This window comes from Citrus clementina, unplaced genomic scaffold, assembly GCF_000493195.1.
Source record: "Citrus clementina cultivar Clemenules unplaced genomic scaffold, Citrus_clementina_v1.0 scaffold_1, whole genome shotgun sequence".
Lineage (NCBI taxonomy): Eukaryota > Viridiplantae > Streptophyta > Magnoliopsida > Sapindales > Rutaceae > Citrus > Citrus x clementina.
In genome coordinates this window covers 11,689,596-11,707,998 of record NW_006263303.1, presented here as the reverse complement: position 1 = coordinate 11,707,998, position 18,403 = coordinate 11,689,596, and the positions used below count along the sequence as shown (strand labels likewise).

Sequence of the window (18,403 nt, the reverse complement as noted above, 5' to 3'; positions counted from 1 at the left end):
AAAATTGCTACTCCACAACCGAATCTACTCCTCCAAAATTTAACCTGAATTTTTGAAGATCTACTCCTTTAAGCTCCAACTGGAATTTTTTATGATTTAATATGTATAATTGTAAATAATATGTTGTTAATAATTTTTTATGGTATAATATGGACGATTTTTTATGGATAATTGTTAATAATATGTACCATTAATAATTCATATTTTTTTAATCAAAAAAATTTATTGTTAATAACAAAATTAAAAAAAATGTGTATTGAAAATTTAAGTTAATTTTTGGGATAAATTTATCTTTTTACCTTATTTTGAGTTTTAAAGGCGAAATAGTCAATTTGCCATAATTCTGTTAACTTTCTAACAGCAGCTAACAGTTTGGTGGACGACAGACGCATGTTGTCAACTTAGGGTATACGAGTGATACATGTTAAAAATATTATAATACATTTAATACATGTGTCATTTAAGGGCATACGAGTGATATTTTTCCTATTTTTAATAGATGAGTCTACTATGTTAGGCGGTGCTTAAGGTTAAAAATATAGCATGCGTCTTGCATGGTCATGAAGAAATATGTCCTGGATTTGTAAGTGTTTTTAAATTTTATTAATTTGGGCGGCGCCAGGAATTTATATGGGATTTTTTGGCTTTTTGGTTTTTTTTTTTGGTGTTGTGTGTTCTTTCTTCCACAGGCCAGATCTAAAAACGTGAACATGTACCCGTTAGAAATAGTAAATTAGGATCTTGAAGGACCATAAAAGCCTCCCTTCTTTGTTTTTTAAATGATCAAATTTAAGATTTGTTTTAAAGTCCATTCTTTGACGTCTATCTTCTCTTTTACATTAAAAATTTTTCAAAATTTGGCGGTGACTTGTTTTTGTCTGATTAGGAACTTATTTAGGAACAATGAACTACATACTTGGTTTTCTTTAGGTATTGAGTGAAATCAAATTTGCACTAAAAAATTCATACGAGAGATTCTTATTCACATCCACTGTTCTATTTTTGTATTGAGCATTTTATTTTTCATTAAAAACATGATCTAGTGGTGCCAAATTTGTTTCTATTTTACAAAATTGAAGTTGTGTATGTCCTGTGATTAAATGCTGTGCTAGTTTGGTAAGCAAATTGTGCTATTTAATCTAGAATATGGAGTTGATTTGCTCCCTTCTCTTTCAATCATATTATCCCACATATTACCAACAAACATATTTCAAGCATGTTATTTTGACCTTCAAGACATCCGTCCTCTGTCAAACAAGTAAAAACTGTTAAATTCAGTAATTGTAATTTCAGAACCGAACCAAAGTATTTTGGTTTGGTTCATTTCGATTTTGAAATTCCGATTTGAGTTCGGTTTTATTTCTTGAGATCTGTTCGATTTAGGTTTGAATCGATTCTGGTTCAAAACTGAACCGAACAGTAGAATGTCCATCCCTACTTTTTAATACATGGGTGCATGTATCGCTGGGTCGGTCGGATCATAGTTGTTGCCTTGACATTCGGGCTTGAGGCCCGAAAGTCTCTAAACAACAAGCGGTCCAAGAACAGTCAGACCCATCTTTCAGAAAAACAACACGTGCATGCCGGCAGACGTGGACCGTCCAAACACGTGAACGCCATGTCCCCTGTTAAACATTGCGTGCGGAATCACCAAGCCCACCGACGCATTCTATTGTTAATCAACGTCCATCTTTTACATCTTTGACCCGCTAGTCCACTACTCATCAAACGACAAAAATTCAAAGATACCCAGCACCGTCTAATCATATTCCTTGATTTTTTTTTTCCTTCTAAAAACCCACAATTAAAATACGGATGGCCTCTCTCTTCTAATTTGATAGTTTGTGACTATATGTCCTCGTTTCATCAATAGATCATCGTCCTCAGAAAACTCCGAAGCATCAGATCATCTTTTAATTTCTATTTTTCTTCAGGAATAGAAATGGCAGAAACTACAGCGAATGACAGCAGGCTCTTTACTCCATACAATATGGGCAAGTTCAACCTCTCTCACAGGTCAGCAAATTAACACTGGGATTTATCCTGATATGACGAATTTATCCTTGATTTTATTAAGGATTCAGGCTTTGTCCTGGGTGTGTTTGATGGTGGTGGTGGGCAGGGTGGTGCTTGCGCCGATGACAAGATGCAGAGCTTTGAATGGGATTCCAGGGCCAGCTTTGGCTACTTACTATCAGCAGAGGTCAACGCCTGGCGGCTTTCTCATCTCTGAAGGCACTGCGGTCTCTCCTACGGCTCCCGGGTATTTTCGTAATTCTATTTAAACGCATGTGCCTAAAGCTAAAGGCGACCGTGTCTAATTTGATTGGTTAAGTTATCAACTAGTGGTTATTGCGTCCCACTTCTTTAATGAGTTAATGGTTACTGGGACCCAAGCCCACCAAAGTCCTCCGTCACCGTCAGAGAGCAAAACTTCTCCCACGTGTCAATGTGATGTGTGTGATCTACTGTACGTGCTCTTTAGCAACATCCGTTAGATGCGGAAAAAACCAGCAATATCGTATTTGATACTCTTCCATACAAGAATAAATTTCAATAATTATAAAAAACATATGATCCTACTTAAGCTACTTATAAATAAAAGGAAATTTTATATTGTAATAAATTATAATTTTTTCAAATTTCGTCTCAAAGAACTTGTTTTCACATAATACTAGTTATTTGTATATTCTGAAAAGAAAAACATACCATGTTATATTATGTTATATTAAGGGTGCATTTTGTGGTAGGATAATAAGGTTGAGATTTGAATTAATTCATTAAAATTTTATCGATTCCTGTGTGTGCAACATAAAATTAGAATAATGATATTATGAGCCCACAGAATAATCCCAAAAGCTTAAGAAAATTTATCCCATAACCCTCATGATATAAATTTGTTGCAACATTTCTATAACTCAAATATATTTACTAATTTATCAATATTAATATGCATGTTTATAAAAATATAAAATGCTGTAATTAAAAATATAAATAACAATAATACAGAAAATAAAATTATTAATAGATTATTGAAAGAAATAACTCAATAAATTTCACTTAATTTAAATTATAAATATCATAATTGAATGTGAAGTAAATAACTAGTAATAAAAAAATCCAAACATTTAGTTAATTTTAATTTTTTAATTAATTTAATGTGAAAACCATGTATACAATTTAGCCCAATCCCGTGAATTGCAGCGAACATGAGACAACACTAATCGTGCATTTAGTAATCGGCAATCAGAATGGAATAAAATCATAATAGAGAATGAGAATCAGAATAAATTGTTTACTTTACCTTAAAAATTGGAATCGGAATCAAAATGAGCAGTATTATCATTGATGTGTTTACTTTGTCTTGGAATTAGAACGAATTATTACAAGTTACTAAAATGACATTAGTTTATTATTGCCATTATTTATTATAATAATTGTGATTATGAATTTTATTATTCAAAATAAGTTTTCTAATAATTATAAAATTAATAAATTTTAATAAGAATAAGATTTAATAATAACTATAATGACATTAAAGACAATAATAATAATAAGTAATAATTAAATAATAAAACTAATAAATTTAAATATAATAATAATAATAATAATAATAAATAGTTATAAACGAAGACAATAATAATAATAATATTATTATTATTATTACTAATAAATAATGAGAGACCTATTTGTAAATATTACAAAACTTCTACAAAGGCCAAAATGCAAATGTGACAAAACTTAATTGAGGGTAATTTGATGAGTATGAAAATTCAATGAGGGTAAAATGAGGAGTTCAAAGAATGGAAACTTGATTCGCCAAGTTCTTATTGGGGAATGCCCAAAAGATGTAGATCCCATGTGTTTCATTCACGTTGCCTCTTCTACTTATTAGTAAACTCCATCAATCATTCTCATTCCTACGAGTAAATACACCATAAATATAATGCTATCTCATTCTATCCCATTCTATTCTATCTTATTTTATTCCAAGTACCAAACAGGCCCTAAAGGATTAAGATGGAAAAAAAATATTTTTTTTAAGTTGTTTGGGGTAATGATTTATACAATATATAGTATTTATAGAATTTATATTGAGAGAAAATCATTAAAGAGAATGCAAATGTTTAGACTTTTGGGATGACGTGCATAACACAACATAGATACATAAATTATTATTTTTTTTAAAACTATGTCTATCTCTTTTATCAATAACTATAGATTAGATGTGACATGTTCCTTTAATTATTTATTAATGTAGTGGATATTTTACCTTTCTGTTAGTTGCTCTAGGAATAACTAAGTCAAAACATTAATTTTTTTAGTTACACATCTATTAAGTTATAATGTTCTTATAGTAATAAATTTGTTTGGTCTCAATAATATGATTATAGTGAGGTTTTACTGTATATCAAATTCTAGAGTTAAGAATTTGAATGTTTTTTTTTTTTTAATAAAAATTTGAAATTACCTTTTTTTAACTTTCAAAACTGAAAACTAAGGGGCAGTGTGGGATTACTGTGCTTTGGCTACCACAGGGCAGCTGCAAAACAAGAATTTATGCCACTTCTCTTGTTGTGGCAGCTGCAATCTGCAGCCAAGCTGCCTGACAGCAGTGGCGGATGGAGCCTAAATTATTATTATTTTTTTCTTTCATATTTTCATTTGTATGCCAAAAGTAACATGGCATGTTACTGTTTTGTTGTATTAGGAAGAGACGCCAACTGTTTTGTTGTATTAGGAAGGGACGCTACCATTTTGCCTAGGTCGATAGGGCATAATACATATGTTACAAACTCACTATTAGCTACTGATATAATTGTAGGTGAAATTAGACAGCGAATGTTATTTGCAAAAATACACTAACTAGCTTTCTAGAGAAGACTTGAGGGGTCATAAATAGTTCTACTTCAAACTCAAAATCTTTAGGCAATGTGTAGTTTTTGTGACACAATCTTTCTAATGCACTTAAGCTTACTAATAAGCTATAATAATAAAATTGAAAAGAAATAATATATTATTAAAAATTGCAAATAATATATAATAACAAATAAGCCATAAACTCGAGGTCTTAAAGTTACAATGTGCTTAAAAACAGATTTGCCACCTTTTCTACGATGCTAAGACTATATTGGTGTCTATTTCCCAAAGATAATGGATTCGAATAGTCTCGGTAGCATGATCTTACTATTCTAACAAGCTTCAAACTAGTGTTTGAACTCTACCATACTGAAGCCTAAAGCTAGAGAGACGAGTAGAAAGCACTTGAATTTTTAGTGTGTTTTGCAAATAAAATTGGTAGTAAATTTATAGAATTTGTGGAGGGCATTTTGGTAAAACAAAATTTAAGACTAACTCTTGAATTTATTGTTTGAAACAAAATCTATAACTTTTACTTATTTGTAACAGCCTTTTAGGCTTTACTTTCCCTTGAAATATAGCCACATTCATCCATTAATAGCTTTTTAATCTCTTATTGTTATGATTAATATGGATATTGATATTGTTGTTATATTACATATTTGATTCCAGTTTAATTCAATAAATAGAAAATGGCAAAAACAACATTCAATCTCTTTATTTTTTAAACCAGTGGATGCTCTTTGAGATCCAATTTCTCATTCATCGAAGCACCGATTTGATCGTTATATGATTCGTTATGAAGAGCTCACGAAGGAGATTTTGAATCATCCATGCAAGCATATTTCCTCATTATACATTTAGCTCAAAATTGGTCTTATATAACTATTTTTGTGTTATTTTTCTAACAGTCCCCACGTAAATGAAAATTAGCAGAAATAGAAAAATGGACATTTTTAATATCACAATCATTTTTTATCTTTGTGATAAAGTTCAACAAATCGATCGTGTATGGGATAGGTAAGTCTTAACATTTGAATCTTCTTTTGTGAAAAGATACTTAGCTTTACTGGCTAACTAGTAGATGTGATTTTTTTGAACCACTGTCGTCTATGTAAACGGATGATATATTTTACACAAGAGTCTTTTCTAACACATTTGAGTTCTCATTGTTATGTTTGTTTCAGTCTTGAACTTTTGCTTGGTTCTGCAAGAGTTTCCAGGGATTGAGCTCTAAACAATTCCCTTTGAAATGACCCCACTTATCTCTCACATAGATGATTCCTTAATTAAGAATAATCTGCATTATTCTGCTTGGATTTTCAAAGAATAAGAATCATTAAGTGCACAACTCTTCCTTCTACGTGCATCACTTTTTCATCATAGGAATGGATAGAAGGGTAATCCGCACAGTGATCCTCCTAGGTCTTACAATTAGGTTGTCCCTTTGAATCTATATCTTAGGATCGCCAGTCAGTTAAGTTGGATTTTTATTTGTAAAACTTTTTTATTCCATGAGCTTTTTGTTTCATTAACAGAAGTTGATATATTATGTTAGATTATAATAAAAAGTCCACATTGCCCCAATAATTAAATAAATTTAGTTTATATATTATAAACATAAATTGAGTTAATTATCTAATTTATGTAACTTTTAATTTTGTTTATTTTCATATTTTCTTGGCTTGAAAATTGAAAAATGTAAATAAATTGGGCGATATAGTATTTGAAGGTTTGGGTAAGCTTATTTTATGTATTATTAGTGAGAGAATGCATTTTCTTATGTAAGAAAGAAAATTAATATATAAACTATGATGTGATGAAAATGGAATAAAATGAAGATTTTATAAGAAAATACAATATATAAATAGCTTATGTTAATGCTAGAATTCGAAATTGAAAAAATAAATTAGTAATTAACTTATTTATCAATTACGATTTTGTCATATCACAAAGAATATTTCAATTTAATGGATGTTTATTATTTGTAAACTAACTTAAATTGATTGGAATTGATATAGACTTTTTATTATAATTTAACATAATATCAACTTCTATTAGTATAAGAATAATATCAACTTCTATTAGTATAAGGGGACCAAGTGTGACATTTTTAAATTTGATGGGGATAAGTATCACAGCCTATTTAAATTTGGATGTAAGTATTTCTTACTTATATTTGAGGGAGAATCTCTATGTTTTCCTTATTTGAAAGTAAATTTATTTACAAAACCTATATGTTATCTACTCATTTAATTCTATATTCACCCGCTTTATTACATATTTTTTTCCTCACATCAGATTTTATCAAGTACACCATTCAACCCAATGGATTTAGTGTTTTACTTTTTAGTTTTACTTTTTAGTGTTACGAGGTAGATTAACTATATTGTTGAAGTACCATGGTATCTTATTTTGGATTGTTTAATTGCTATATGATTATTATAGATTTCCAACTATGGATTTTAGTGTTTACATTAAACTTATTTGATACTATCTGATATCATGCTTCGTAATTGGATGAGATTATTGATGCATTTCAATTTCAATGATATAATGTTATGTTTTAAAATTATTTGTCCCTTTATTGATTGCATTTTAATTTCAATGATCTATAATTATATGTTTTTAGGAAATAAATCAATGCTGTAGGTTAAATGTTAGAATATTCTGTGAGTGTTCCGGCCTTATTAAAAGGGGCTAGGATTAAATAAATCCAATGATCTTCTTAGATATAAGAAAAAAAATTAAACAAAAAATTCTGTGAGTGTTTAATCTACATATTTATTGATTGGAAATATCGGAACTGTAGGGGAGAACTTATTGGAATTTCAATAAGATATTTAGGACTGACTTTATTCAATAATATTAGATGAAAGTAAAAGACATACCCTCGAGAATTTGAAGCTGGTCATTTCACTAGTACCCTTACAACTCAAACACATCTTATTTCTTTTTGATGTTTTGGGATCTTCTTTTGATTACTTTCTTTTTGGACCTTGAAGCACAAATAGTGGCGAACAAGTTGAATAACATTGACCTTCAATCTCATTAAAAAGAAATACTGTAATAATAGAATATCTTTGATTATTTTCATTAAGAAAAAGAAAAAGCACTAATCACTATCCTTTGATACTCTTCGCTGTTCAACAATTGTCTTTTTTATATATATTTTTTTCACTCTATCTATTTCTGTAAATTAAAATAACATTTTAATTTTCTGATATTACAAATAAATGACATTTGTGGAACACGCAGTTTTCCACATGTCCCAGGAATTTACACAGAGGAACAAGTAGAGGCGTGGAAGAAGGTGGTAGATGCGGTTCATGCTAAGGGGGCCATCATTTTCTGTCAACTCTGGCATGTTGGCCGTGCTTCCCATCAAGGTATTCAAGATTTGACTTGAATTGATGACATTGGTTATTGTTAATCATTAATTAATATGAGCATTTCTTGGAATAGTTTATCAACCTGGTGGAGCTGCTCCAATATCATCAACGAACGAGCCCATTTCAAGGAGGTGGAGAATTCTTATGCCAGATGGGTCTTATGCCACATACCCCAACCCGCAAGCCTTGCAAACCTCTGAAATACCTGAGGTGATAGACCAATACCGCCAGGCAGCACTCAATGCTATTCAAGCAGGTTATTAATTCATTTGTTTACTCTTCATATTATGATCTTGTATCATTCGTATTTCATAATTAATGATTTACAGGTTTTGATGGAATTGAAATCCATGGAGCACATGGCTATCTAATTGACCAATTTTTGAAGGATGGAATCAATGACCGAACAGATGAGTATGGTGGATCAATTGAAAATCGTTGCAGATTCTTAATGCAGTTGGTTCGAGAAGTTATTGTAGCTATTGGTGCAGATCGAGTTGGCGTGAGAATGTCACCTGCAATTGACCACCTTGATGCTACAGACTCTGATCCACTCGGTCTAGGCTTGGCGGTTATTCAAGGACTTAACAAGCTCCAGATAGATCAGGGTGCAAAACTCACTTATTTGCATGTGACACAGCCTCGATACACTGCTTATGGCCAGACAGAATCAGGCAGACCTGGCACTGAAGATGAAGAAGCTCAGCTATTGAGGACTTGGAGAAGGTCTTATCAGGGAACTTTTATTTGTAGTGGTGGCTTCACTCGGGAGCTAGGGATCCAAGCTTTGGCAGAAGATGGTGCTGATTTGGTAGCCTATGGTCGTCTTTTTATCTCAAACCCAGACTTAGTCTTGAGATTCAAGCTTAATGCACCTTTAAACAAGTATGTCAGGAAGACATTCTACACTCATGATCCTATTGTTGGTTACACGGACTATCCTTTCCTGAGCAAAGCAAATAAAGGCCAGGCAACACTATCACGCCTTTGAGTGGGTTATATTAATCAAGAGTGTAAAATATCTAATATTTGGCAGGAACTTGATTATTTACATTATCCATAAAGGAAAAATGGATCCTAATCAAGAGAACAAATGTTTTGACAGATTGGAGAAATATTATATTGGGACCTTTATAATTAGTGATGCACAAATTTGAAAATATTATTTAGCCATCCCCAAAAAGGTCTGTGTGCAATTTAATTATATTTGTTCTTTCATATTTTAGTGTTTTTCAGTCCTATTGGGAGTTCGTAAATAAGGGATGAACCGGCTGCATGTTGGGATCGAAAAGTCCCGACTGCTTGTTCCACAGCGGTGAGATTCTCATTGAACGTGGAAAATATGAACGCTTCTATGCAAGCATTTGGCCCTTTCGGTGTCCCCTTGTTACTCATGACGTGTAACATTGACATTCCCATGAAGACCAACCAGTCTCAGAAAGACAGAAACTACTGCATCTACATCACGCACTCTTTTGTTTTTTTAACATGGCTGAAAAGTATGCATCAACCGTGGCATCAAACAGGTTATAATAATTCAAGTTCGCATCGGTAACTAGAGCTTCGGGTGCAGTGAATTGAGCATAATCTAAGCATCGGTAACTTGAGGATGTTGTTCAGAATCTGCATTACAGGTAAAACGTATTGGCAAAATTCTCTTGGGATGACTTGGTTACCAACTGCAATAAGTGAGAAGACAACATCTTTGAGGTAAGGCTCCATATTCGTAGCAAACCATGAGTTTGCGGCATCTTGGCTTGCTGCCAGATTAGGCAAATCTTCATTTCTTACACCTTAAGTAACGTCAATTTGGCTGCCTCTTAGAGCATTGAGTGCTGCATCGTTGGGATCAAAGAGCCTAATCTTGCCAATGCTATATTTTTTATACGGATTGATCACATCAGTTGCAGATGGTAGGTCATTTTCAAGCTTTCCATAGCAAAATCCAATGTCATTGGAATTGGATGCTTCTGAATTGCCGTCAACTGCCGCAACGACAAAAACAATTATAGCATGCCAAACAAATGCCATCACTTTTCAAGTGCTGAAAAAAGTATCAAATTAAGCAAATAATGCTTATAAAATAGCAGGAAGAGTAAACAATGTTGGTGATTCATAAACTAGGGCTCTGCTTGATAGATTTTATAGCCTGGGTAAGGTGAGAAGATATTTATATTTATATTTAAGAGAATAAATTCAATAAATACAGATATTGGAAATATCTTGAATGGGGCCTCAGAAATTTAAAATTCATATAATAATTATTTTTTTAACAACCTACTCTCCTCCCTACATACATGAGGGGAGTCGAATTTCAACCTCTTGTTTTTAAAATAAGAAATTTTATCTCCTCATTCAAATGGCATGCACAGCATAGAAAATAATATTGAACCCATCGTGGGACTCGAACCCAAGCAACTCATATATTTTCATACTAGGGTTATAGATAGGGTTACAGCGACAATAATGTTGATTAATGATAATGTTATAAATACTTTAAGGACAATAATATTGAATGATGCTTCCTTCAAAGGCAATCTAATAGAAATATAGTTTTTAATACATTTCAAAGGTTATATGGTCATTTCATATTTCAATTATTTTGAAATGTCTTTTCATGTTTAAATACACTTCAAAGATAAAATGTTCATGATAATAAGATTCCCTAAAAGATTCTAACATTGTTAACAGAGAAATGGGTAGCTCATGCGAAAACAATAAAAGAAATTTGTTTTCTATTGACTTTTGCTCCTGAGTGGACTATTGATAATATATTTGTGTCTTTTTAAGTTTAAATACACTTCGTCATGCTAGGATAGTTATTTTATGTTGTTAATAAAGAAGTAGCTTGTTGAAGCACATTGTAGACCCTTGGCAAACTGCTAAAATTTCAAAAAATTTGAGTAATTTCAAACATTCATAAAATCTTAAGAGGAAATTGATTTTTCTATATTGTGATTATATTTTTATTTCATTTTTTGCTATAAATAACTAATTGTTTTGGCATGAGAATGATAAACCTCACCCATTGAACACCACTCGTCCCCTCTAATATTACTTGAATTTGGGTAGCCGCAAGTAAAAACATGCTCACAGTCATGGCTAGGTAAACTAATCCCAGTGAATTACGACCGTAAAATAAATAGTATTATCAATTTTAAAAAATTGTAAGATAAATTATCAAATTATTTAACTTGTAAAAATATACGTAAAAAACACAAACGACACCACTACTTTTTAGAATTTCACTAAAACTCGAGAGGAGAATTGATAATTTTCTTTAAAAAAAAAAATCTTTAAACAATTTTTTTTCTTATTATGGATAATATTGCAAAACTGGTCATTGTAGGTAATTTTGTAGATTACGGTTAGATTTGGTATTACAAATTTAAATGGATTGTGGGTGAGTATACCAACCTGTAATTTTATTTTAATTATTTCTCATAAATTTTACTTATTAAAATTACATTAAAAATATATAATTATAAAGTACGTAAACTAAGGTGGCGTTTGTTTTTTTGTCTGAAATATGAATAGACCTGAATTAGTTTAAATTCTGAATAGATTTGAATGTCTGAATATGAATAATATGTTTGTTTTTTTGTCTGAATCTCAGAAAATAAGTATTAAGTTATTTTTTTTTTCAACTTAAAAAACTGAAAATATGTACTTTTACATTTGTATCCTTATTAAATTTGAATGTCAAATAAATAATATATTAAATACCACAATATTTTAACATTTATAAGTAAAAACTATATTTAAGTGAATACATAATGATTTTGAAAATTTAATATATAAAATACCATAAATTTCAAATTTTATCGTATATAATATAAGAAAGAAAAAACTAATAAGATGCTTGAAACAGTTGATTTACCATTTAATATGTAAAATACCATAAATTTGATCTTCAATACTTGAGGAATTGATAGCATTAGCTGTGTGGTTTTGATTGCTATGACCACTTTCTAGCTCAACTTCATCATTTTCATATTGAGCAAATAATGCATCATCCACTGATATTTTTCGAAGAAAATTATGAATCGCCATGCATGCCACCACTATTTTTCTCTGTGTATCAAATGAGTATGGTACCATCCTTTTTAGTATTGGAAAACGGGCCTTTAGCACACCAAAAGCATGCTCAATAACATTTCTCAATTTAGCACGGGCATGATTGAATATTTCCTCCCTTCCTCTAGCTCGACCGCCACTACGAAAGTCACCTAACCAATAACGCACATGACGGTATGGTGCCATGAAACCTCTTGTATGTGAATATGCTGCATCAACTAAATAGTATTTATCTAGAAAAAAAACATTCAACATGAGTGACAAATAAAATATAATATTATAAATTATAATGAATAAATTGGTAAAATAATGAATAATGACATACCAGGCGGTGGAATAGGAAATTTATTTCTTGAATTATGAATGGTTTCAGTTAAGACCCTTGAATCATGTGCAGTTCCTTCCCATCCAACAACAACATATCTAAATATCATGTCAAAATCACAAAGGGCCATTACATTTTGAAAGCATTCTCCCTTGCCGCGACCTCTATATGGCACTTGTTTATCAGTTGGAGTACATGCATGAATAACAATTCCATCAATTGCACCAACTGAATCCTATATATTAGTAATTAAATTATTTCAATAATAAAAATAAAAAGCTTTATTCTTGAACATATTAGTACACAGAAAGTTTTATACCTTAAAAATTTGCCTTAATCGAGTATTACATATGCCTCTTGAATTATCTGTAAATGACGGAGGAGTGATCATTTCTTTCGAAAACTTCATCATTGCCGTCAGTACTTCATGAAAATATCTATGCACTGTATGACTTGAGTGCTGTAATCTAATTTTAATGAACCGATTTCGAAGATTAAGGCTAATTGTAAATAAGAACATAGCCATTTTCTCTTCAACAGTTAAATGCTTACTATCAGAAAGCCATCCCTTTTCTTTGAACAATTGACATAGAGATATGAACCCATTCTTTTCCATCCGCATAAGATCTTAGCAGACTATTGGTGATCCATTTAAAAGTTCTTGAATGTAAAGAGAACATGTCAGAGATGATGTAGATATTCGTTGCCTTTTGGTCGACCCTTTCAATAATTTTTTTACCAACATAATCAATCGTTTCCGTAATATTCGTTTAACCCCAATCTTTATGTCAACTTCTTCATCAGCCATAGCCATATCTATTATGCAAAAATAAATACACAAATATATATTATATATGTAGCATTTAAAGAAGAACATTTAATATTAATTGAATGTTTACATGCCTACTATTAAAGTCCAAAGTATTGCTTAGGCTGCAATTTATCTGTGATAGGATATAACAACCTGACCATATAAACAAATTTATAAGAAATTGCAAGGACAAAAATAAAGTAAAAAAAAAACATATATAAGCAACGTAAGCCACACTTTGAGCAGCAAGATATTCATTAAATATTCAAATAACCAAAACACACAATTCACTACACAAACCAAAAGTTCAACAATGAACGTAATCAAAACGTTGATTCATTGCATAAACAAAAAGCTATATAATCCAAAATTTCCATAATGACACCAAATAAAACATTGACAAATGAACTAGGAATAAGATATTAAGGCCCTTTTGGTAAACTATAAATCCATCCAATTCGTTCTTCATCACACTCCATGCCCATCCATAGTTCTCGATACTCTCTCTTATTGCAGAGTGCATTAGTAGCTACATAATACATGAGATTGTCATAAGTTAGTAGCTTTCTCAAAATTGGCATGCACTAAGTAATTGAAGGTCTTTTGTCATCATTCTTCTCTAATACAACCACTAATTTGTTGATATCTTCACAAGTTTCATCCGATTTGCTTTTCTTTTGTTTCTTTTTACACCTTTGCATGTCATCAGGAAGTGGTTCATCCACATTGGTGTATGAATCTGGTGTTTTTACCTCACAATCATTATCTTCTCAGTTAATTGGAGTTTCAGATAGCATCGATGATAGATTTCCCATTTCTGGTATCCCTTCCATTCTAGAACTCCAGTTATAAGCTCCTGTTGCTACTGCACTTGAGAACAATGCCTCCAACTCTTCAGCTTTTGCTAAAGGTTTATTACGAAATTGTTTAGCTTCTGGATATTTCTGTTCAATCAAAACATAATAATTGATTGTACTTATATTGTAAAAATTTTAAATAATTCATTTAAATAAAAGAAAAAAAATGTTACCTTCAAGTATTCTTCTCATCTTTCAGGTGGCCAATCAAAAGTACAAGTTGTAGAATTGTAACCATGTCCTGTTGCCATTGTTAATTTCAGCCATGTGAGGTACTGCCTTTTCATATAATCCCATCCATTTTTAAGTTGTTTCGGGGTAATAGATTTTCCTGTCAATGTTTTCAGTTCCTGAGAAATCGTGTTCCAAGCAGTAGGCTTCAAGGTTGCCCCAGATCTGTTTCCATTGTTTGCTTAACACATGTAGAGATTAATAAAATATTTCCTATAAGTAGGATCAGTCCAATTTGCTCTCTCCCCTTGTGACGACATCTATAAGAAAGTTCCGCAAAAAACAATCAAATGGAACCAATTGTGGATTATTAATTGCAGCGATTGCCATTATTAATTTCATTCAAAGAGACTGGAAAATTCGTAACCACCCAAGATAGCTCTATTAAAACTACTTCAACCAATTACAAAAAAAAAAAAAAAATGCAATGCCATACCTACATTCAGTCAATTGATCATACACAACATCATCTCAATTATAAAAAAGAAAATTGAAATCAAACAGATGAGCAAAAAATTGTCCCAAAATAATCACTATTAGATTAACAAAATATATTCATATAAATAAAACAATACCCAAAACGCATAACGAAGTGTGTCAGATCCAAAAAGAGTAGCAAAGCTATTGATTATTATAAAAGTGAATGCTAGAAAACGTAATTGAAAAGTCAAATATAATAAAAGTGAATGCTAGAAAACGTAATTGAAAAGTAAAAACAAAAGGCCCAAGTCAAGTGCTTGCCTGGTGAGAAATTAATGGGAGATTCAAGAACTAGATGAGAGAAGCAAAGTGAGGAGGGATTGCGTAACGGCTAAAAAAATAATGATAAGATTATTATGTGGGGGTAAATGTCTATGGGTGAATTTTGGGATAGACGTGAAAAATAAATTATAAAGTAGAGATATTTTTGACATTAGAAAGTATCTGACTTAATTCAGATTTCTCCATTCAGTAAAAAGCTAAAAAAATTAGCTTATTTTATTAAGTCAAAATTATCTAAAAAGTCCCATTAAGTTATAAAAACAAACAATTCTAATTAACTTAATTAATTAAGTTAAGTCACTTTAAGTCATTAAGTGAAAAAACAAACACCACCTAAGTTATTGGTAGTCATTTGTTGCTCAAGACCTAACCTAGTCGTCTTAATTATAAAAATATGTAACTACTGTCACTAGCTTGATTCACGTCGTTCTCTTGACATTATGTGTGTGTATGTATATACATATATATTTTAAGACACTTGTGTACCTATTAATGAAAAGATAACCATATTAATTGATATTTTTCTATCTTAGATTGTCGGTTTTGGCTAAAAATGCACCTAAATTTTGGCTACTAATCTAATAAAAAACTCAAGCATAAGCATAACTTTTATTGTGGATTTTATTGTATATTTGTATGCAATAATAGAAGTATATTTTTATAGAAATGTTTACATAAATCTAATTATTTAGATGTGGTATTAAGATTTTGGATGTGGTGTTGTGATTTGAAATAAGTCTTCTGCTGCTGCAACCATTATGGGTTACGAGTAAAACCAGTTGATTTGAAATAAATTTGATGGTACTACTACTACTGAGGGTTACTGGCAGAACTCACCAAGAGTTGCAGGTGGGTTTGATAATTTTTCAAACCAGTGTCAAGAGGGTTTTTTCTTTTTCTTGAAAAAAAAATTGCAATGGGTTGTGGGTGGGTTTAGTAATTTAAATTTTTTATGGGTGCGGGTTTTGTAATTACAAACCTCCTGCGAGCGGTATCCATTGCCATCCCTACCTATGCATGATAGTAACTATTTGCCTTCTTTTAGAACCTTTTCTGGGCAAACTTACATTGCTTCATTCTATGGATGGTTCTTTATGCTTGGCTAACTCTAAATCTTTTCTTGCTCCTTTATTATCGCCACTGGACTTGTTTAAGAAGTGATGGAGTCCCTTAATTCCTCCAAAGTTCTTAATCTAGCCTTGGTGTTTTTTTTTCATTATCAGCTCGCCACATATGACGTTTTGGGATTAAGGGGTATTTCTACATATTCTGTTTGTTCTTTATGTTTTACTTATTGTGAAATTATACAACATCTTTTCTTTGAATGTCCTTAAGCTTATAAAATTTAGTGCTAAATGGAGGGTTTGGTTTAAGTTCATTTTCTTGTGGATGAGGAGTTTGGAGGTATGGAGCTGTGATATATTTTTCACTACACAATTGAATGGCCATGATTCTTTGTTGTGGCATGTCTTATGTTTGTTGGTCATATATCATGTTTGGAAAGCTAAGTGTTGAGAATAATTTGGTGTATAAATACAAAACTACTAACCCCAAGACGTAATCCTAGTTAAAAAAAAAAATGATTAGTGAAGTTTAGAACCAGAGTTTAATAATACTAAACACTAAGAAAATTAAAAGAACTAGAGTCAAATAAGATCAAACACGATGATTTATAATGTTAACTCTTTTGTTTCCATAATTAAAATTTTGATGATAACAAACATATTTTAATTTGATAAGTTTGAAAAATTATTGTTAATTGGATCAATTTTTTAAGCTGTATAATATTCAAAGCAAAGAAAAACCTTTTGGAAAATAAATGGCAAACCGTTTATAGAAAACGGCAAACCGATTGTATTAACCGTTTATGGCTAACGGTACACTAAATGCATTCCAGAGAGCACATCTCGGATAACGGCAAACTGTTAAAGGATAACGGTAAATCGATTGCATTCTAGAGAGCAAATCTCGGGCAACGATAAACTGTTTATGGATAACGGTAAACCGATTGTATTCCAAAGAACAAATCTCAGATAACGGTAAACCATTTATGGATAACGGTAACCCAATTCCATTCTAGAGAGTAAATCTCAGATAACGATAAACCGTTTATGGATAATGGTAAACCGATAACAGTCCATAAAGCAATCATCTTGCAAACGGTAAACCATTTATGGTAAACGGATAACCGACATCTTGATATGGCAAAAATGGTAATCCAACTTCTTGATAACTTCAATCCGATAATTTGAATTTCAGCGCAACAGTCACTTGTTTAAGTCAAAACGGTGATCTGATAATTGCAAAACGGCGATCTGACTGCGTGCAGAAAGTCAATAACGACTAGTTTTCAGCTCCATCTATAAAATGGCTCAATCAAATTCAAACAAAAAGTGATTCAATTATTATCATTGAGCTAGCTATTGAGTACACAACTATTATTGAGCTTCAAACTTGATTGTATTTCATTTTATTTCTCACATTAAGCTATCACTTGTAATTAAACACATTGTGTGAGATAGATTTATTTGTAACTCTTTTGAAAAATCAAATTGGGAGGTTGTAAATGAAATACTAACCAGGCAACCCAAGAGGGGGGTGGATTGAGATTTTATAATTTAAGCTAAGCAAATCACACAACAATTTAATCTAATGCCTTAATGGAATAAAAAACAAATAAATTCAATAAAGCACAATAGTCATAGAGTGAAGGAAGAGAAAACAAACACAATGATTTTTACGTGGTTCGGCAATCCTTGCCTACGTCCACGCCTCCAAGCTCACTAGGCTTGAGGATTCCGTTAAGCAAGCCTCCAAGGCTTCAATTACTTTTACAATTGACTTTTAAGGTGTCAATTACTTTTACAATAAGAGATTATCCCCAATCTCTTAACTTAAGTGTATCCCAACACTTTACAACCTTTCAATTTGATTTCAAAAATATTACACACTAAATCTCTCACACACAATATGTTTGATTACAAATGAAATTCTAAAGTGTGAGTAAATGAGATCTATACAAGAATTTAAAGCTCAAAGAAAGTTGTATGCTCAATAATTTGCTCAATAAAAACGTTGTGATGAACTC

General features: G+C 31.4%; 2 protein-coding genes and 1 pseudogene across 2 annotated transcripts; 1 reads left to right on the top strand and 2 right to left on the bottom strand.

Moving 5' to 3' along the window:
* The first annotated feature begins 1,647 nt into the window (after positions 1 to 1,647).
* LOC18053767 (12-oxophytodienoate reductase 3) lies at positions 1,648 to 9,392 on the top strand. The gene is made up of 5 exons (XM_006451494.2): positions 1,648 to 2,016; positions 2,123 to 2,263; positions 8,119 to 8,249; positions 8,326 to 8,508; positions 8,582 to 9,392. The coding sequence occupies exons 1-5, from the start codon at positions 1,943 to 1,945 to the stop codon at positions 9,241 to 9,243; spliced, it is 1,191 nt and encodes a 396-aa protein (XP_006451557.2). The 5' UTR covers positions 1,648 to 1,942; the 3' UTR covers positions 9,244 to 9,392.
* Positions 9,393 to 9,442: 50 nt separating this feature from the next.
* On the bottom strand, positions 9,443 to 10,392 carry LOC112095638 (annotated as a pseudogene).
* A 1,736-nt stretch (positions 10,393 to 12,128) lies between these two features.
* On the bottom strand, positions 12,129 to 13,468 carry LOC112095637. The gene is made up of 3 exons (XM_024177741.1): positions 13,394 to 13,468; positions 12,655 to 12,889; positions 12,129 to 12,562 (listed from the first exon to the last, which is right to left on the bottom strand). Exons 1-3 carry the CDS (start codon positions 13,466 to 13,468, stop codon positions 12,129 to 12,131), a joined length of 744 nt encoding a protein of 247 aa, XP_024033509.1.
* Positions 13,469 to 18,403: the final 4,935 nt, after the last annotated feature.